Raw genomic sequence first — 21,678 nt, 5'->3', positions numbered from 1 at the left:
CTTTACTATTCTTTTTTCCCCTTAATTTCAGGGATTTTTGCACCCTAAACGAATACTTTACAATGTATCTGTAGGTTTGCCGCTGGCAAGGATAAGAAGGTGTGAAAGCAGATATCCGCTGGTCAAATTTCTCTTCGTTTAAGAGGTCAGTTCACTTTAAAATGTAATTTTGAGTGAAATTTTTCAAATCAGCATGAGAAGAGCTATCAAAAGGTGCTTTTAAAATTTTATCTGGACAATTTTTTTCAAGAAGTCTAGCGATGTTTTTGTGGATTGACCCATCTTAAGCGCAGTTTAAGGTACATACATAAGCCTAAGGAGCTCTATTGTACGTGAATTTCTGTCACACTCGCAGGATATCATCCCGATAAATTCCTTAATCTTCTCACAAATCCATTCATCAACGATATGAGTTTTTACGTAATTGCATTGAACAATAGCCATCCACCTGAAACTTGTTCTAAGATGTGTTCCTGAAGAGAAAAAAAGAGAGAGAATGGAGGCAGGAAATAGATGCTGCTTCCACCGCTGCTAGCAGCAATAAACACACGGATTCAATTTGTCGAAGGAGTTTTTCATCTCCTCCTTCATCATCTCGCTGGACACGCCAGGAACGAAATTAGTAAGATCCCAAGCATTGTCGATGGTAGATGTAATAGCCGCTTCAACGCTTTTCTTATACATTGCCACAGTCTTTGAATCTATTTTTAAACATCAAATAAAAATTAAAGAAAAATTATCGGAAAGTGCAGTTGAGGCGGGAAAAAGCGTTGAAGTGCTTAGCAACATTTCATTGTCGAGCTCTACTCATTTTTCTTCGAGAAGAAAAAAAAACAATGGAATGTGGCTAAACTCGACTCGACGAGGAGTGAGAGGATTAGAAGGATAGTATTACAGCAGAAACTGAGCGAAATCATTGGGAATGATAATTTAATTCAGGATTTCCAATTGTCAGTACTCATAAGTACGGTATTTTATTTTTTATTTGTTACATTTATATTATTTTTTATTTTACAAATATTTACTTAATTTATAAACTTGGCATGCAAACTTATAACCTTATAATCTTACAACTTATTTTATATTTACTTCATAAACTTTATAAACTTATAATTCACTTTATGTTTACTTATTTTTTTATAAATGACATACTTATTTATTTATAAATGACATTTGTCATAGGATTGCTTTTATGGTTTGTACAACAGCGAATAATTTTCTCTCAAATAAGAAAAGATACAAGATAATTATAAGATTTTTTTTTCAAATAAGAACGATACATAAATCGTTGGGAATGGCCAGGTAATTCCGCGTCTACAGAAAAGTAGTATTTATAAATATAGTACATATTTTCAAAATTACTTAGATAAATCTTGTCGCACAATTGATTTTGTAAACTCATTCATTCGCGTTAAAATTAATTGAGGTTCAGTAAAAGAACTCGCCGCTCATTAAAAGAATTCTCTTTTCTTCACTATAAACATTAAGTATAATAATATAATCAAATAATATAATAATATAATTAAATATTCTCTGCATTTAAATCAAAAATAGCAGAAACCAGTGCTGAAGTACCTCATGGACGTTTAACTCTTTCAACACTTTTGCTGTTTACACAACGAAATTTGACTATTATATTCCGAATTTATTTCTACATTTTTAATATTTATTTTTTGTTTTATTGTTTTTATTGAGTTGTTATTTTTATGCTCATACCTATATTTTTTGTATTTACTATTATATACCATACTATTTTATATTTACTATTATATTAATAATATATACTATATATTTTTATATGAATATTTTTATATTGTACTTTTATAGTAAGATGGAAAAATTTTGTGTGATGTGAATTATAATTCTTATGCTTAACTACTAACTATTTTAGCTGGAATAAAATCACATAAACCAGAAAGTGCAGGAGGACTTCGACGAAAATTCCCACGAAAACCAATTTTCGTGGAGGACCATCAAGCCTCAGCAGCAGCGTTTAGGTGTTTTTTTGTTGTTTTCGAAGATGGAAAAAAACGAAATATTGCAGCAGCATGCATCAGATCGAAGGTTCTTCAAGAACTATGATTGTCAGAAATCAAAAATATGTTGTTTTGGCGTTAAGCATCCTGAAAAGTTTGGTAGACTATCCTAGAATCGCATATTTTCCCTAGAAATTAAGAGCAAGAAAAGTTCTAAAATTAAGCACTAAAGAACTGAATTCAAAGGCGAACAAAAAAAAATCTACGAATTTTTTTAAGATAAAAACTAACTCATGTTGTAGAACCGTAGATAGAACTGTAGATTGCTATCGATTCTGAATATACGCTTTCTTAAACTGGACGTGGTTGAAGCGAGCTGTTACAAAGCGAGAAAAAATCATAAATTTGCAAAAATTTCGGAATTTCATTACATTTCACGGCTTGTTTTCTACATACATACAGCTCAGAGCTTTCTGAGAGATCATCGTCGAAATGAGGAGCAGGCGGTTTTTTAGGATGTCTGAGTTGCAAAAAAAATTACTGTAATGACGTAATAATGAATGATGTAGTAGCCCGTTGTAATTCTTTTCAAGAACGTCATCATATTTTTTATATACTGTATATATTATATTTGTTGGCATTCTTTAAATATAATTTATTTCGTAATTTTGTCCTATTATTTTACGTGTTGTTTTATTGGTACTCATAATTATTTATACTATTTATACTTAGAAAGAAATAGATCCTCCTCAGGTGAAAGGGGTTTGGGTCATGGGGGTGCAGCTCAAATGATAAGGATCTATTCTCCAACCGTCCAAAAGCTGAGGAGATCCCATCGGCCACCGTCCAAAGAGAGCGGGGTCGGAGCGCTGGCGCCGGCTAACGTATCTATGTTTATACTTACTATTATTTATGTTATTTTTACTGTTTATTGTTATTATATATGTTATTTATGCTTATTAAACATAATTTTTACTGCATTTGTAGTTATTTATGTTTTATTCATGTCGAGCCTATGAGAACCATGGAACTTTACGTGAATGACGGTGTGAGATGAAAAAAAAAACAACCGAACACTCTCGTGGCGAGGACACAGGAGATGTCTTCAGTGTGATTGCGTCAGCTCAAGATTCGTAACGTTAGCTCGACGAGGTCATAAAAACGCCAAAACGGAGGGATTAATGTCCGGCGCGCTTGTCGCCGGGCAGGTGAGAGCACGGTGCTTTCATCGTTGTATTTGCAACGAGGGCTGAAAACGAGGGAACGAGCCAAAGAGAGTTCCCGTAAAGGGATTGAGGAGATTCTCCTGGAAAAGTCTATCGAAGTGGAAATATATATACATATGCGGGTGAATTCGTGGAATTCAAGGTGCAACGGCGACGGGCGTCGACGAAAACAGGAGATCGTGTGAAATGAAGCGATATGCGGATGAAAGCACTTGGTACGATTTAAAACGGTGACAAAAAAAAGTGAGAGAGGCAGAGAAAAAAAGAAGAAAAAGACAAAGAATCCTGTACTTGTGAGTATCATCGAATTACTAGCATTCAACAAAGAACCGCCGCGTGTCCAAGCAAAGCGCTAATGTTCATGAATGCTCTCTGTTAAGGTGTGAAAAACGTTCTCGTATCGAATCTCTACGTACATTCGTTTCCATGGACACCATAGATTCCTAATACGTGCAACCACATGCTGCTCGCTTCATGTCACTTTTCTTCTCGAAAATTCTCATTTCAACTAATTTTTCCTATGACCAGAAACTATTTTACAGATCAAATCATCATTAGGCGTAGCGGAAATGAAGGACGGCAAAGGACCGCCGAAGAAAATTCTCGTGCTGGGACCATGCAAGGTAAGCGGTGCTCGTGGAATTTTGTCCGAGAAGGAAAAAAGGAGTGGGTCCGATGCAGCTCCTCGATATCCCATTGCACCACTCATGCAGAAGGCGTAGCGTTGATCGAATTAGTCGTTTTTGCTGCTCAATTCCGTGCGCAGCGTTACTTCTAGATGGATTGCTGCTGAAAATGAATTATAGTAATAAATTCTAGGACATGGGAGGGGGAGGGGGGAAAGGGAATTTTTTTTCTCTTTGCATGACACATCTTTACATGAAACACATCTGGTCAAAAGTTAGGTTTCTCCATGTCAAAAACACTTTTTTGATGCATAACTTACAGAAAACGGTGTATAAAAATACAAATATACGTAACTATGTAAACAAATGAATAAAACGTGTAAATAATATGTGATAAAAAAATATAATACAAGTAAATTTAAAAAAAAACGAAAAATATGCTGCTTCGTTACCGATTTACTAAATCATAACCCTTTTTTTCTGGAATTTTTGGAAATGTAATTAGAAATGAGAATTTTTGAAGTGCCGGAAAAATTATGCTCTTTTTAAAATAAGAGTAAGATTTAAATTTGAAATTTTATTGAATTGAATTTAGGGTAATGCAAATAGCTGCGAAGTGTTCAAATTGTGTTATTGTGTAGTTCAAAAATTCTCATTTCTAGTTACATTTGCAAAAATTCCAGAAAAAAAGGGCTATGATTTAGTAAATCGGTAACGAAGCAGCTTTTTTTTCTTCTTAAGTGTTTTTGTAATAGTAGTAGTAGTTTTTGCAGTTTTTTTTATAGTGTAGTGAATATTCGGGAACAATTCAAAAAAAATGTAGATAACTGCAAAAAACAAACAATTCAAATGCGTTTCACGATCCTCTGAAGAGAAAAAAAAACTCGACGAGGATTTCGGGAAGAATCAGTAGTGTGTAGAGGGAATCTTGTCCATTCTCGCCTACACCCACAGTAAAGTAGTTCCATGAAAGTAATGGAAGAGAGAGAGTTGCCGATGTAATTGAGTGGAAACACGATTTTTAGGCCGGGAAGACGGCAATTTCGAACTATTTGGGCGAGCAGGTGGATTTGGAATCCCTTGGAGAATACCGACCGACGAAAGGTTATCGAGTTCGTTCGTTTACTTAACGTCAACGTCGTTCCACCCGGCTCTCCGTCCGATTGCTTTCTTCGGTGCATGTGGGCCCCCTTGCCCGGGAATATTACTAATTTATTTATATCCGGCTTCGGTCAATACGTAACTAATTGATTTGTGTGAAATAATCCTCCGTTCTCTTCGAAAATCCTAGCAGTACACAAATCTTCGAAGAAGAAGAAGAAGTACGAATTCCCAAAGGCTCCCGGCTTTTTAGCAATTTCTACAGTAATACTCATAGAGCGCGTATGCGTATTACTGTAGAAAAAAAGAACCTCTTCATATAACTACCACATAATAAGAAATGACAGTACTTCAACTACTCGATCATAGGGGTATATTTAGTAGAAAACAAACATTTAAGATTGAACGTAGTGAAACAACTCTTCCTTAAAGAAAAAGAACTCTTCCTTAAAGAAAAGTGGTTCTGAAGGGAAATCCGGGATTCCTTTCCTATTCTTCCTATGCAGACTTTTCTTCCTGAGTTTGACAGAATCTAGCCGTTGAGATACCATTAAAAAAAATTACGTCTACAGGTGTTTAAGTGCTGGTAGATGCGGTCCTGGAAAAGTGGTGGAGCAGGTTTAAGAACGAAGATTAGCCGTAGAAAACACGTATTGAACCACTTAGTTCCCTTGGAACGACCACCTCCACCTCCGCATTCGACATTAATAGTAGTCACCATAGCGATAATGTGTAGTAACTGAGAACGGGATAATAAAAACAATTTTTTGTAAGAGTCTAGTACTTCTATTATCACAATTATTATTAAGATTATTATTATTATTTTCAAAATCTATTAGTTTTAAGAGGGAGAGGGTGTGGCGCAGTCGGTTAGAGGTCCGTTGCAGCCACACGGTCGAGGGTTCGAAACCGTCCTAGCGCAAACCAAGCCTTTCATCCCTCCGCGTTCCATAAATTAGTACCAGACTTGTCTGAGAGGACAAAAACACTGACTTGATCATCATCCAAAACCTCAACAATTAACGAATTCCAGTAAAACGCGTTGGAGCATCGGGAAATGGATTGCTACGCCAGTGACTTTATCCTTTATCCTTTTATTAGTTTTAAGAACGGAACTTTTTACTCTATACGCCAAAGAAACAATAAATAATCTGGATGAAAAATTAAATTTCCAAAGACACATTCGACTCCTACCACAACAAAGCAGTGGGGTGCGAAAAAAAATCAAGAAAGCTGCACACAACGCCCACACATTTTTCTATGATCTCCAAATATGTACGAATATAAAAAAATAGCAGAAATAATATTAATATTAATAATAAGTTTTCACATGTAAATAAAAGGCATACGTCCACTAATACGCTTGTAACGAATTTTTTGCTATGCATCATTCTGTGTTACGTGATTCGATGCACTGCATAATGGAGCTAAATTCACTTTGGATTAATATTGTTTGTCGTAAACAACGAAAATAGCAACAATAACAGCGACAATACCAACAACAACAACAAAAACAATTGATGATTAAACTGCTATTGCTCATATTGGAAAATAAGGCCCTACGGCATGGATATATGTTTCGAAATAGCGTTACGAGGATAAAATGTAGTTGCGGTGGGAAAGGAGGCACTCAGCCGCCCTCTTTTGTTCCGTTTCTTTTGCTCTGATTTTGGAATTTAAAAAAAACTAAATTAGTCGTGGTTTTTAAGCCTAAGCATTAGTCTTGGAGGATCTATAACATGTAAGGTAATAGTTACTCGGAAAAAAATAGACGGTAGAATTTTTACAAATAAGAAGTTCGCTTGAGTCTGCCCTCCCCCAAGTACCGTTCCACCCCATTCCAATCCCGTGCATGTCACCTGTTCACCGATTAAAAGTGAAAAAGAAAAGCGTCAGATTAAAACGACCTGGAGCCCCGGATGCAGTTGCGTAAGCGACTCCGCTCGAAGTGGCGCCTGGTGGAACAAGCGGTTGCGATCGGGGCGGGACCTTCGCCTGTTGCTACCATCGGACAGTAGCGCGAGAAGAGCGTTGTACGTTAGAGTTCTGTACTTTCTTAGTTGGTTTTTGTCGTTCATGATGTTTATCATGAAAGTTTGTTTACTGATTATACGGTTACGGTACTACAGTCCTAGTTATTCTTTATGGACCATACAAATACCATAGAAATTTTATTTTAAAGAATTTAACGGGATTTTAAAATCTAGTACGAATCCCTAACTATCATTTCTTAGCTTGGCGGGGGTTTAATCGTAGTGAGTAAGTCTGTAAATAAATAAATAAATAAGCAAACAGAGAAAACAGGAACAAGGGAAGGTCCCGCCCCGACAGCAAACATTTTTTACCTTTGCAGAGGTTCGAAAATAGTGGTTGATTGGACTGTTAAGGTGTCAAGTTGCATTTCCAACGAAAAAAAAAAATCGTTCATTGAGGGAAATAGCAGGAAAAGAAAGAGGAACAGTAGTTCACAACTGTGACGACGCTGTGTATGTATCATACGTCTTGAGAGGTGATTGTTTGTGCTTGACTGAGCAACGAAGCCAATCATCCTTAGCCCTCTGGATTGGCTGGTTGGTATTAATGAGACTGCCCTCACCGGAAACCACACCCCAGCGTCACTAATGCGAGTAATGAGGGGAAGAATTGCGGACAGGATGGCACCAATGCTACTGCCGCTGCCGCTGTCGGCTGTCGAAGACATCCTTTGTTAGTGGGGTAACCATGAGCCAGAGGAACGACGAACACTCCACCACGTTACTTAACTCATTTCTGAGGACGCATATAGCAAGGGGGGGGGATTTGAAATGAACCCGAACGAAACCTATTAACCCGAAATTTTAGGCGTACGAATAGTGGAATTCGAAAGTCATGAGCTTGAAATTAATCAACAACGAGTCGAGGTTGATGTGGAATTGTGGGATTGCAGCGGAGATCTGAGGTAATTACTAATATCAGCAGACTATTCGCTGTCACTAGTGACCTCGTAATTCATTCGTTGTCAACACCACCGCATCTCCACTATATTAATCTTTTTTTGCGTCTTCATTAAACCCCTTTCTGGCCTTATTATTAAAAATATTTACTCTAAGAACTACGCTCATTTCGTAGCATTCACCCCCCTTAAACGGTCTCTACGTTGGAAATTGAAGAACATTAGGAAAAAAAGTGGAAGAAATGGAGCGTAAATAATTCCATTCAAGACCACCAAGAAACCAAGAATATAAAAAAAGAGCGCGTATGTACAAGTACGATTGTGTCAATCGCGGTCCCATCACGATGGTGGCTGACATAGGCTGACCTTAATTTCTTTACGTTCTACATATATTTTCCTAAAGATTCTTTTTCTCCAGATATCGTGACTGTTGGCCGGCGATACGCGATGGAATCGAGGGTGTGATTTTAGTGGCGAATCCAGATGAGAATAAAGGAGAGGATTTAAATTTGTGGTTAGTTTAAATTTTTACAAGAACTCGCCCATCCTCTATAAATTACCCAAAATCTATTATTTAATAGGATTTCTTAATTTTGTAGTTTCTAGAGATTTGATTGCCGACAACAGGGGTCTAATTACTGCAAAGATTCATCATAAAGTATATAAAATGAAAATGACATATAAATTTCCGAAGAATTTCTCGAATATTAGAAATTTTACAGATTAGCACCGCAGAAATCAGCAATAAGTTCAAGAAATCCAGATTCACCGCATTTTTAGTTGATAAATCTCATTTAATGAATTTAATTAATTAAACGATTAAATGATTTAATTTAAATCTAAATCAGAATTCATTAATGGTCTCATATTTCTTCTGATGCTTCAATTTGGTGCTCAGAATTATCATCCAATATCTGCATTTAGCTCCAATTCCACATAAATGTAAGTCTATGTTTTTAAGGATTTTCCTTAGAGATGATCAATGCTCCGACTTAGTGTGACTTACGCCACAATTTAGTATTTAAGATAGCCGATCCGGGACGAGTTCCTGCATAATGAAAATAATTAGGGGTCAAGTATTAAGTACTTAAGAGTTTGGCCAAGGACACAGTGAACTGAGGCGAGGATTTGCAGAGATTCGGTCCGCTTAGCAAAGCACTGCTCTCTAGTTTTTTATTTCATTATTTGTATTTTATTTACCATTATTTCATCTTTTGTTTTTATTTATTTTTTTTACATTTTTATCTAAGCTAAGCTTATTTTCCACAACAACAGCGTCATCTACGGCGGTTTTTTAAACCTGACATAGCTAATGTTCAAATTGCGATTTTTAAGCAAACATTCATACCAAGAAAACCCGGGAAAAAAATGTTAAAATTGATCCAGAGCACAAAGGTGGAATTTTTGGAAGGAAAAAAAGAAAAAAAAAAACGTTTTCAGAAATGAGTTGTGATCCATAAAGTAGTTTCCTTCGAAATAATATTTTTCAATCTCATATAATCGAACAAGAAGGCAATGAGAATTTCATTAGAACTGGAAACTGATAGGAACTAATGGAAACTGATAAAAATTTCGTTTCTTCCAACTATGAAAAGAACTATGAAAACGTTTATGAATTCTATTACAATATAATAATTAATAACATTTACAATTTAAATTTATAGTTGTTTTTATATTATAATTATGATGGAAAAAAATCTATCTGGTGGTTTTTATCTATGATCGAGTACGGTGCGCGCTCAGTGGTGTAGTAACGGCGACTTGCGCAACTGAGACCGAACGGAATGTGGTAATAACCACGTCCAGATGATTTACGTACGGCCGTAGAGGAGGTGCATCGCCTACGCGACGACATCATTTTCCATAAGCTATGATTTAATATTTATTTCTGTTCGTCTACTATTACTATTACAGTATTACTCATCCTTTTTAGGATGCACCATTTCAAAAAGAAAAAGTGCTGAATTGCTGCAAATTCTTATAAAGAATCAAATATTCGCAATAGTTCTGGGCTGAAAATCTAAATCGTAAATTTCAAAATATTAATCTAATCCATCTATTAATTATCGATTAATGGAGATTTGATAGTTTGATAATTTGAAATGCAATCAAGGTGTATGAAATACATATACAGTAAGACTAGCACAGAGAACGAGGAGGAATATGGCGGAAGGAATTTACTCGATCGGCAACATCCAGCCGACATTCCGAAACACCATACACATATGGTTCAACACATTTTAAAATTTGAAAATAAAAACAAAGCAGTCGAAAAGGAAAATATTTTGAAGTTTCCGACAAAGACTGAGACGATCTACAAAAACAACAACGTTCACCGAAAAACGATTTGCGTTTCGACGCATCCACGTCCCGTGGAAAAAATCTGGCTCTGGTAGTGGTGTTGTAAAATCCTTGTTGTAAAATTTTGCCGTGATGGGAACGGAATTGTACGAGTTTGCAAGAAGTTATAACTATATAAGAAAATTATTGGAGGAAATCGAACAAATTAGCAGGAAATTACAACGTGATTAACTGGCGGATTCTAGGAATTTAAGAGCTATTACATCTAGCTTTGTGCACCCATAAATTTCCAGGATCTGGCAAATTTCCGGAAATGAATGGAGAAATTAGAAAAATCGTTTTATTTATGAGTCATAAGTTTTTTAATTCAAGCTTCTGGATACCAGTATAGATGAATAGTGGTATAGAGAACCAAGTGTGGTCCGTCCGATTAGAACCCTCCACGGAGGAGCAGAGGCGGTCGAATCTAAGGAGAGGCGGGAGGAGAGGGCTCAGCCGACGAGGCCAATATCAGATCGAAATGACACCTTATTGCGCCGCATAATGCAATGGCGAATTTGCAATTGAAGACCCTCTTGAGCGCGCGGGAGGGAAATCACAAGCAAACAATATCGCATGTTACCCGGAATGACATCCACCCGCATCCGTGTCGGTCACTCCGAGCAATCACATCCACCCAATTCAACCCGTCTCGACCTAGTCTGGCCTGACAGGATCAAATTACAACTCTGAAAATCTGAAAAAATCCCTATGTGATAGAAAAGTAAATGGGATCAACGTACCCAAACGCTATGCTCATCCCAGAAACTGCAATGAATAAAACTAAATAGGATCCTTACGTCCTGCTTTTGATTTTTCATTTTATTTTCGATTTTCACTGGAACTTTTCGTTTTTTTTTCGATTTTCCTTACTCTTAGAGAAGCTCTTCTTACCCTCTCTCTCACTCACTTGGATAGTCCTTGTCTCTGAAAAGAAAAAGAAAAGTGGTCTGAGCACCCTATGATTGATCATTCCTTAAGGAGAAGTACACAAGGAGAGCGCTAATTGAGTAAGCACTAATTAGATCCCCTAACCTTTAAGGTTACAGTTTTAATTGGAAAGAGTTGTCCAAGCTGCTTACTTCTGAATATGTAGCGGTACTACCGTGATCGACATGTAGGATCACTTCACACACCCACACCATTTAAACGCATTCGTAACCCGAGTGCTGACATTCTCAGCACAAAAACTTCAGACAGCATTTCAAGTCATATCGAATCTACCATCGCTCATTTCACTCATTTCAGGTGTCGAGAATTCATTGCTAAATCGAAAATGAATCCTGAGAATGTGCTCGTCGTACTTAACGAAATCGGAGAAAAACGAACAAATGACGGAGCGATTTCGGAATTTCAGTAAGTTCACCGGAAGTCTGTGCAAAAATCTCACGAATAGAACAAATAACAAAACATCAAAATAACAATATATCAAATAGAAATAATAAAAAAAATGATAACAAAACAAACAACAAAACATCAATTTTACTATTATGGAACATGTCCATTTTGTGAGCATAAAATAGATATTTTACCATCTTTTGCAGTATCCAGATGGACTCTCGAGGAATGAAAAAACCTGCACGCGGATTCTTTTTTTTTTAGAAAAAAAAGCTCTTCTTATATTTTTTATCACGTTTTTTTTAAAGAAATCAATATATACATAGTATAAAAGGATATTTAATATACCAAACAAAGCAAACACAAGCGTTCCACTAACCCTAAAGAGTTCGAAAATTCTAGACGACTAGCTGTAAGAGGAAATTTCTGAATCTACGGACTGTTAGGGAAAGAACTTTGTAGAACTAGAACTAATAAGACAAAAACTGGGTGGAATTAAATATATTTATCAACGATCTCCTCGAATTTCGTCTTAATTCTATTATAAGTTTAATATGGCAAAAAAATACGTATAGGCTATCAAACCCTAAGCCCACTTGACTTTCTTCTCTAACTTCAAAAAAGGTTACCATCAGAACGAATTTTTCAATTGGTTTCCAGGGAACAAAGGAATTTGTTAGTGTCAGGCAATTTCTCGTGATTTGAACTGAATTATAGCTGGAAATTAATAGCATTACTCAAGACTTCAAAGGTTTTTTTTATAAATTGAATATAGCAAAAAAAATTATACATACATAGTAGTCATCAAACCTTAAGACTACCTGATTTTCTTCCCTGACTTAGAAAAAAAATCTTCCACCAGAACAAGGTTTTCAAATGATTCCCATTCAAATTCCATTGGTTTTCAAATAAATGGAGGAATTTGTAAACTTCGGACAATTTTTGATGCTTAGAAATAAAATCTGGAATTTGGAAGAATTGCTTAGCATTAATTGGCTGTTCGAAGGTTTCATATGCAAATAATTTTTGGAATTTTTTTTTTTTTGAAATCTCGAGAATTTTCTTCTAGTTTTGGTGGATCTAGCAGGTAGCATAGGCACAGTTCCAGAGAAAAATCTACTATAAAAAGAAAAAAGCCTTTATTTGCAGTGAATTTAACCATTATAAATTCTTATTCTCACAATATTTTCATTTTCAGACTGCCTTCTCAGTTATCGTCAGCGATTTGTGCGGCTTGCAACCTTCAACACGATGGTGATCAACTTAGACTTGAATTCAACCAGTTTTTGGTGAATATTATCGCTAAAAGCGGAGATTATTGATGAAATATTCCAAGGGTAAAATTTTTGTTTGCCTTATTCCTAATGATAGTACTTTCATCGTAAAAAATTATTTTCTTTTGCTAAAATTAAGTCTCCGTAACCCTGACAAAACTGATTCGGATCTGCCACCGGGTTTCCGTTGGTTGCAGATAGGAAATTCCACACATTTTCACAAAAAGAAAAAAAATTATGCGAAAAAACTAAGATATAGTAATGACAACACCGCTATTTCTGTCAATTTTCGGAGATAATGGAAATTTCAGGCGTACATATGGAATGAGTGGGACTAAAATGCTCTAAATCACTTGCTGATGACGAATTCATTAGAATTCTATTAATTTAAAAAAAAATCAGCGCAAATCCTATGAAAACCTCTTCTTTCCAAGGAGATATATCCATCACAGGATATGCTAATGGCAGGATTGCGTGAGTTCCGGAGAAGGTGATTGACGAAGAACAACTGAGGACGCTTTGTTTGTTTTCAGGCCATACTTTTTTTAAAAAACTTTTTTTCTTTAAGTATGTCGAATTCAGCTGCTCATTTTCATTAAAATGGTATTTTTAAAGTTTAATTTTGCCCACTCCCGAGGATTTGGATGTATTGTGACGGATTAATCCGTCGCAGATAGGGAAATTTTGGGAAACAAATTAGTAGCGATGCTGTAGGTGCTGAATAAATGCAAAAGGGATTCAGTAGAAAATTACTGTAACCCATAAAAAATCCTATGGTGTTCCGAGGATAAGAAAAAGGACATGTGCGACTATTTGTTGCGGCATTGTCACGAAAAGCATTGCAAACGAGATTAGGACCACCACAGAAGACCTCGAACATGCGATACTCCTACTAACCTCATTGACTACGTCCAGTCAGCAGCCAGTCATGCCATCCGGAAATTTATAAGCACCACAAATTAAGCAGCATTCCATTTGCGGATGCATGAGAAGCCGAATAAATGAACACATCCGCGTTTTTTTCACCCAACCGATGCCCTTTATTCATGTCCTTTCACAGTTTCTTCCGGTAATTTTCTGGAAGAGATAGATACTCGCTTGAAGCCGCCTAATTTTCATTAGTGGAAATAACCCAGAAAATGCATAGAAAAGAGAACACCAACACTTCGAAACGACTGGAGCCACCGGAGATAGGATCGTCTTCGCAAAACAAATCAGCTGCGAATGCGAGACGATTTCTATCTGGCGCGGTAGGACTCATAGATTTACGAGATAACGAACTTTTATTTGAAGTATGCGTGAAGAAAACTTACGCTAATGTCAAGATTCTCCTCGAGAAGATCTTTTCCAATTTTACGATCAAGTTCACGCATATTTTTACGGGATAGTAACGAAGAGACGAGGATTCGGATAGTTTTGGGGAAATAATTGAACTAATGAGTGTTGAGATTACAGAATATGCGCAAAGAAAATGTATTCTTCCGGTATCACCTTATGACTTCCGGATTCGTAAATCTAAATTCACGGTCGGTGAATGGTGGGATAACAAACTGGACGTCAACGTTGAATTCGAATTACCGTAATTGTGAGCACGTACCATGTTTGCTTGATCTGGTGAAGATAAAGGAACTTTTAAAGAATTTTTTTTATTTAAATAAATTTAGTACGACACTGCGACTGAGTGAGTCGGATAGGGTTTGTAGTTAGTAAGTGAATTAACTTTTCTCCTTTTTAAACGTTCAGTCATACCACAAAATCTGCTGCCTTCGGAGCAATGGTAGGAGGTCACCACTGCTACTGAACCACAAAAAATAAAAGATATCCACAAAGCAAATATATTCTTCTTCAACGGAATCATCGAATGACTTCTGGGTTTGTAAATCTGAATATAGTCGAGTCAAAATGAAATGAAGCTCCGCACAGTTGCCTCGGCGACTGCACTCAATGTGGTGAGGTGAGCTGAGCTAGCGAATGGCATCGATGTGGGACCATCGCGAATTGCAGCAATGAGTGATGCTGGTGAGGGTCCCGCCTCGATCCTAACCGGTACAACGCTCCAGCCGCTTACGCACGGAATTGCAGTGAGCTTCTTTTTTTTACTCGACTGTAGAGTTCGGTAGTTAGATAAGGGCAGCTCTTAGCATTATTTCTTTCCCTTTAGTTATATCACTTCGATCGCATGCAGTCGATCAATTGTGCATAACATTATAGATTGACGGCAATAAATATAATATTCATAATTCGACTAACTGAATAAAATAAATAACAAATAAAAAAGTGAGTATAATAAATAGATATAATAAAATAATGCGATATACTCTACCTATATACTTGCTTACTTACTTAGATACAATAAAATAATACAATAAATAAGTGAATAATTCGACCTGCAGAGCAATACGTGTGAATTTATTCTGAAGTCATAGCACAGCATGTGCCGGAAAAAAATTGAGTAAAATTAAATTTATTCATGTAAATTTAATTCATTCTTGGAGGCATCAGCTTCCGTAGCTACAGTACAACTGGTTCCATTGTCATTCGATACAGGACGTCAAGATATGTACTAAATAGTTGAAAAATGGACGATCTATGCTTATGTATATGTATCGATTGCTGAACAGAATAGAGATCTTTGTTTAGTTTGCATCGTGAAAAAAGTGATTGTGAGTTCATATGAGTGTTTTTCCTTATGGATGTAAGAAATGAAGAGATTTTGAGCGAAACCTATTGTACTTCTTTAATTTAACAGTACTAATTTCAAAGCTCAAGAATCCCTATATATGTTTCTGGCATTTCTGGCGATTTCATTTTTCTGAAAACTTCGCTACACCAGTGACGGGTTTGCAACAATTTTTCATTTTAGTCAGCATCCCTCTTGAAACTACAGCCATTTTTCATGAGGTTTCTTTTTTTCGTATTGACATATGAAAGCGTCTTCGATAAATCATTGAAACTATCCTTGAGAGGATCGGATAGAATGAGGGGAACATTAAAAACGTTGCGGCGACCCTATTAAGCGGAAGGGTGGCGCCCAGAAGGTTTCGAGAGCATAAGTGGCTTCTTTTGCGCGATATTCGCTGATCTTCTTCTAGGACCCGAATTGCGCTCGATGAGGTAAAAAGAGGAATATTCTAATAAGAAAGAGGGATTCGTATTTGAATAGAAAGAGAAAAAGAAAATACATAAATAAATGATAATAATAATAAATAATGTAATAATAATAATTATAACAATAGTAAATAATGTAAATAGCGTTACATGGATCGACGGCGGTAAGAATGAGGTCCCAGTTACAGCAGAAATGGCTCAAAAATGTGATATACTCTACCTATATATGTGGTACACATATTTATTTAACCTTTCAATATTTTTAATATTTTTAATTAAGTAATCGACCAATTATTTTAAAATATTTCTAATGTTTTTTTTCCGGGAGCTCTTCCCTCACTCTTATTCCAATTTACTGTCACGGATGTGTGGAAGGCTCTGAGTTTTCTATAGTTCACTTTAGTGAACCCAGGGCCTAGACGGCCTTTTCAAGAATCCTGTACTTTGAAAAAACTATGAAATAAGGGAGTAAATAGTTTGAGGAAAGAGTCCACGTAGAAATTTCCAAATTTTCAACTTTCACTTTCCAATTTTTTCTCCAATTTTTCAATTTTCTCCAACTTTTTTTCTCCAATTTTCAATTTTCAATTTCCAAAAAAGAATTTTCCACGAGAAGAAAGAAACTGCATAATAAAGAAAATTAGAAATGGAAATATAGATCTAAAATAAAGAATGAATTGTATAAAAAACATAAACAAAAATGTAAAGGAACGTATAAAATGGAGCTCTCCATTGTTTATTTTTTGAGGATGGTTCAAATAGATTCGCACATCTATACATGAAAAGAATAGAACGCCTACACTATACATAATCATATAGCAGAGTCCACACAAGATGGAGCACAGTGCTGTAGCGCAAGCGGCTGTTCTGGAAGAAGTGCGGGAAAACGTACCGTTTAGGAGCGAGGGAGGATCCTTGCTAGCCCCATTCTTCGCTGCAGTTCGCCATGGTTCCACCTCGATTCTAACCCCTTTCTCCATCCACCGCGACGCTTCGAGCGCAGCAGCTAACACAACGGTACCGTGTGGATAAATATTAAAAAGGATGTCAATCCACCTGGGATGCGCCAACGCGTTTTACTGGAATTCGTAATCGTTGAGATTTTGGAACGCGTGTAACTGGCCTATATAATGACTTGCGGGGGCCAGCCGATGATCAAGTCAGTGTTTTCATCCTCCCAGACAAGCCTGGTACCAATTTATCGACCCCGGAGGGATGAAAGGCTTGGTTTGCGCTAGGGCGGTTTCGAACTCTTGACCGTGTGGCTACAACGAACCTCTTACCAACTGCGCCACACCCGCCCCGATAAATGTTATAACTGATAAATATTTCGTTATTTGTTAATTATTTATTTATATTTTCAAATAGATAATGATTTTATTGTTGCAAATCTAAAAAAAAATAGGATTAAGGCGAACAAGAAGGTTTGAGCATAATTCTCTTTTTTGTAAATATATTGTAATGGTGCTCGCTTGCGGAGAATGGATCGGTTTGAAGGTGTCGTCACGAAAAAGCAGAAGAAAAAAAAAAAGAAAATGTGGAATGTTGACCATCGATTGCAGAAAAAAAGCGAAAAATTTAGTGAAATTTGAAGTGACCACTACTGAAAAACCTGCTCCTGCTGATGATGGCTGCTTTGTCGAAACCATAAACGTAAGAATGACATAGATCATCCATAAAAACAACGGATAGACGTATTGAGGAAGAACAAAGAGGAAGGGCGTTTTCCTGGATAAGTAAGCAAATTAGCAGACTAATGCATTGAACACCTTAGACGTGTTTGAACGGCTGAGGAAAAGAGGAGAAGAGCGTCTGCGTGGAGATCGTCACACCTTGCATCCTCAGCTACACAATGCAATCAGCCATACGTCACTAATGCAGAGAGTTTCTACGAAAACAAACTGTGACAGCACCATTCCAGTCTCAACGAGGACACTTGGCACCTGTTTACTTTTTTTTTGTTTACTGAGCCCAGCTTGATTTTCAAGCTCTGCTGAGCTGCAAATCTAGCTTGAATCGCTTTCTTCACGATTCCCAGAAATTCAAACTGAAGTGAAGAATCCTCTAAAAAAAACTCTTCCAGCTGACTACGTCCGATGCGCGACAGAACGGGTGGCAACAGCCTATTTGTATAGTCGGATCAAAACGACAAGAAGCCCGGTGCAGTTGCGTGGGCGGCTGCGCTCGAAAGGTCACGGTGGAGCTAACGATTGGGAAAAAAGTGGGACCGTCGCGAAATGCAGCGAGGAATGGTGCTAGCAAGGGTCCCCCTTGACCCTAACCGCTACGGTCCACGCCACCGCTTGGAGCGCAGCTGCTTGCGCAACTGCACCTTGGTTAATGTCGTTTTGACCCGAATATACTCATGGATGTTGACAAAAGAGTATCATGTATATAAATGCACAATAAATGCACAATAAATGTTCCATAGATTTCTTGAAATCTGTCCCATGATTTTCTTTTATAAAATTTTTATGTACTAAGCATTACCGCATTATATTAATTACAGATATTTCATACCGTACTAAATAATATAGAGCAGAACGAGTGTAAGTAACGAGCCATGAACTCAGACTCAGGATATCATATTCATAACATTTAAGATAACAAATTCTGATAATTCTATTAAGCAAGGAAATAAAAAAGAACGAACTTACACATTAGACCTGAAGAAAAATGAACCAGCGATAACAAGAAATAATCTCGAGAAAAATGAATTTCCGAATGTTCAATTACAATTCTTTTCGGGGAAAATGTAGGAAATAGCTTGAAAATTAGAAGCAGCAAACGCTTAATTCTCATTGAATCTCTTATTTTCGTAGTAATATGAATACGCAGTAACCTTTATGGAAGTGCGATTTCTCAGCGCATAAATAAAGGATAAAGGATAAGGTTTCGGGCGTTAATTAATCCGTTCGGAATGCCCCCAAAGCGTCCACTTCAATTCAGAATCGTTTGAGGTATACGAACACGTGTCTAGCCTATATAATGATTTGCGGGAGCGAGCCGATGCATCACGTTAGCGTTTTATCCTGGATGTATGGGATGAATGACTTTGTTGGCCCTAGGGCGATTTCGAACCACCGATCGTACCTTGACCTCACAGCTATGTACATACATACCACAGCTGTGCTACATCCGTACCAAGTGGATTTCAAGCGCACAATTTCAGTGGTGTATCTATTGGTTAATTAATTAATTAATTTGTTTATAAGTTATTAATTACTTAATTAATTCATTTATTATTAATACTATTTTATTTATTTATTTTATTTATTTATTTTATTCATTTATTTAGTTTATTTTTATATTTGGTTTAATATTTAACACCTTTATTTAGGCACAGAAAAGTTTTTTTGCAACAAGAGATGTTCTCCTAAATGAGTAATAGATTGGAGGATATCCATAAACGTTTCAAAAAAACCTTGGCCGATTCAACAAGAACGAATAGATATTAGTTTCTCATCGCCGTTGAAAGATGCTAGTTTCGTTGCACGAAGACGATGGGTTGCCATCGTAACGAAACTAATTCTTGAAGCACTAAGGTCGCCAGCAAGATGCTCACAAGTCAGACAACAATTACAGTATCTTCGGGTTTTAGGACGAGAAAGGGCTTGATTTTCCCGGTGATCAAATCTCCTACATTTCTACACTCATCAATAGTTCAGGAAGAAAGCTGGATACTTGCCATATTATTTTCACCTCAATTTTCTACTGTTATTCTCATTATTTAACAGTAGCGATGAAGAATGTGGATAATATCCAGTGCACGTTGTTGCATTTCAAAGAAATTACTGTCTAAATGTCATTTGCCTTCTCTTCTGCCCAACACTTTTAAAAAGGCTGAAAATTAGCTGTTTCTTTGCGACAATTTTTCTGTCGATGAACTCACCGTGCTTTCGTTTTAAGCTCAATTCACATTCTGTTTAAGAAACTGTATACGGGCACGTACCAGCTATATAACGTGCACAGTTACATAGTTGAAGTTACCCAAATTTCAAAAAAGGTGCTGTTATCCAGCACAGCGCCAAAATCCAACCCAAACAGGTCAAATCCCTATAGAGAGTATGGAATCTTCGGGAACAACACTCCGTTTCGTTACGCTAAACTACTGGACGTTGTCGACCTGAGGTGCTCGAGCTACTCAACGTCGATAGGCAGTTCATGCGAGTCATCAACTCTCCCAGGATAAACTCTTTGAGGTTGTCTGGGAGTGACGTATAGATGAATTTTGTGTGAGCTACTGCTGTGGATCGGAAGGGTTAGGCGGAACTGTTTTCAAGGACGACACGGCTCGGTGAAGATGCGGGTAATCGCGTCAGGCGATAACACCAGCCCGTCAATTTGCAGAGAATAATAATAATATAAATAATAATAATAAACAAGAGAGGACGTATTTAGTATTAGTTATTTCCCCTAGTAATCTTCGCGCTTATTTTGACGTGTGCAAACGAAGAATGTCCAAATAGTAGAAAACAAAAAGTAAACGGTTAATAAAGAAAAAACAAACAAACAGTAAACAAGAAAACAAACAACAAACAGTTAGCCTTGAGTGCATCAGGGTATCATGAAATTAACGATGTTGATAGATATCTCCACGAATAGATAAGGGTAGGGCTGTAACTCATAAGTCACGCTCAATTCCGCCTCGTAATCCAGGAAAATTCGTACGTAGCAGCCGTGACTTCTTCTCCCCAACGATGCAACTTGGCTTGTACGATAAAATACGGGCAGTTCTGGGATGTAACTGATACAACTCGAATAAGCATTGAAAGCTCCCCCAATCGCATAATCGTAGATTGGTTGCGGATTGTCGTCGTGCTGCTATCCGTAATGAGTTGCATCGTTGGGAAAAATGGGCAACATAAGGCTGTGTAACATGTCCTTTTCTTCATTACCGAGAAGAATAGCGTAATCACGCCCGTACTCGTAATCCACCCATCTATATCCATCTATTCGGGGAGAGATCCGAACATCGTCAATTTTATGATACGCTACATTTAAGGGAATGGTCGTGGTGCGAAAGCGCAAAGTTCCCGAAAACTGGCATCCACAATCACCATTTTAATGTGACAACTGCGTTGGTCAGTTTTTCTGACCTCAAGTTTCCTTTCCAATAAAATTGCATGACGCCTGCACACAAGGACGCTTCTCATAGTTCGAGGGAAAGAGCATTTTTTGGGGGCGAAGTCCACTTTTTTCAGGTGGATTTCCATCGTAGATCGATTAGAAAAAGTAAGGTGCTCGGCATTGAAGCGTCCGTCATTCCGCAACTTCAATTCAAAACCATTTGAAGTTTATAAACACGTAGGCTGCTTATATGATGACTTCTCTGGATAATTAACGGATTGAAAGCTATTCATTCGCATTTGAAGCCATAGAGGCGATTCGCCAAAACGGATGGATATTGGATTTCCAGCAGATGTAAAGGATGCTAGTTTCGTTGCACGAATACAGTGGTTTGCACGAACAATGAAGCTAATTCGTGAAACGACAGAGTTGCGAGGCAATTCTACATATCATCTCATCCTTATAAAGGATGAAGTTTCTGGCGTTAATCAATCTGCTTGGGATGCACCAAAACGTCCTCTTCAATTCATGATCGTTTGAGATTTACGGACGTGTAACTGGCCTATACAGTGACTTGCGGTGGCTAGCCGATGTGTCACGCCAGTGTTTGTATCGTCCCAGATAAGTCTGGTACCAAATTATCGACCTGAAGGAGATGTGAAAGGTTTGGTTGGCACTAGAGCAACT

At 37.2% G+C, this 21,678-nt stretch overlaps 1 protein-coding gene across 2 annotated transcripts; it reads left to right on the top strand.

Annotated features, from left to right (window-relative positions):
- Nucleotides 1-3,157: 3,157 nt before the first annotated feature.
- Nucleotides 3,158-12,861, top strand: RB195_000704 (uncharacterized protein; the record flags this gene model as incomplete). 2 transcript variants are annotated; one of them, XM_064197181.1, is made up of 7 exons in its annotated part: nucleotides 3,158-3,184; nucleotides 3,745-3,825; nucleotides 4,854-4,932; nucleotides 7,771-7,867; nucleotides 8,280-8,375; nucleotides 11,450-11,557; nucleotides 12,738-12,861. In XM_064197181.1, the coding sequence occupies 7 exons, from the start codon at nucleotides 3,158-3,160 to the stop codon at nucleotides 12,859-12,861; spliced, it is 612 nt and encodes a 203-aa protein (XP_064053062.1). The 2 variants fall into 2 exon arrangements, with proteins under 2 accessions (XP_064053062.1, XP_064053063.1); XM_064197182.1 differs by lacking the exon at nucleotides 3,158-3,184 and having other exon boundaries at nucleotides 3,772-3,825.
- Between the last annotated feature and the right edge of the window lie 8,817 nt (nucleotides 12,862-21,678).

Source organism: Necator americanus, chromosome IV (genome assembly GCF_031761385.1).
Source record: "Necator americanus strain Aroian chromosome IV, whole genome shotgun sequence".
NCBI lineage: Eukaryota > Metazoa > Nematoda > Chromadorea > Rhabditida > Ancylostomatidae > Necator > Necator americanus.
The sequence above is the reverse complement of the archived record's forward strand: the minus strand, read 5'-3'. Positions and strand labels throughout refer to the sequence as shown.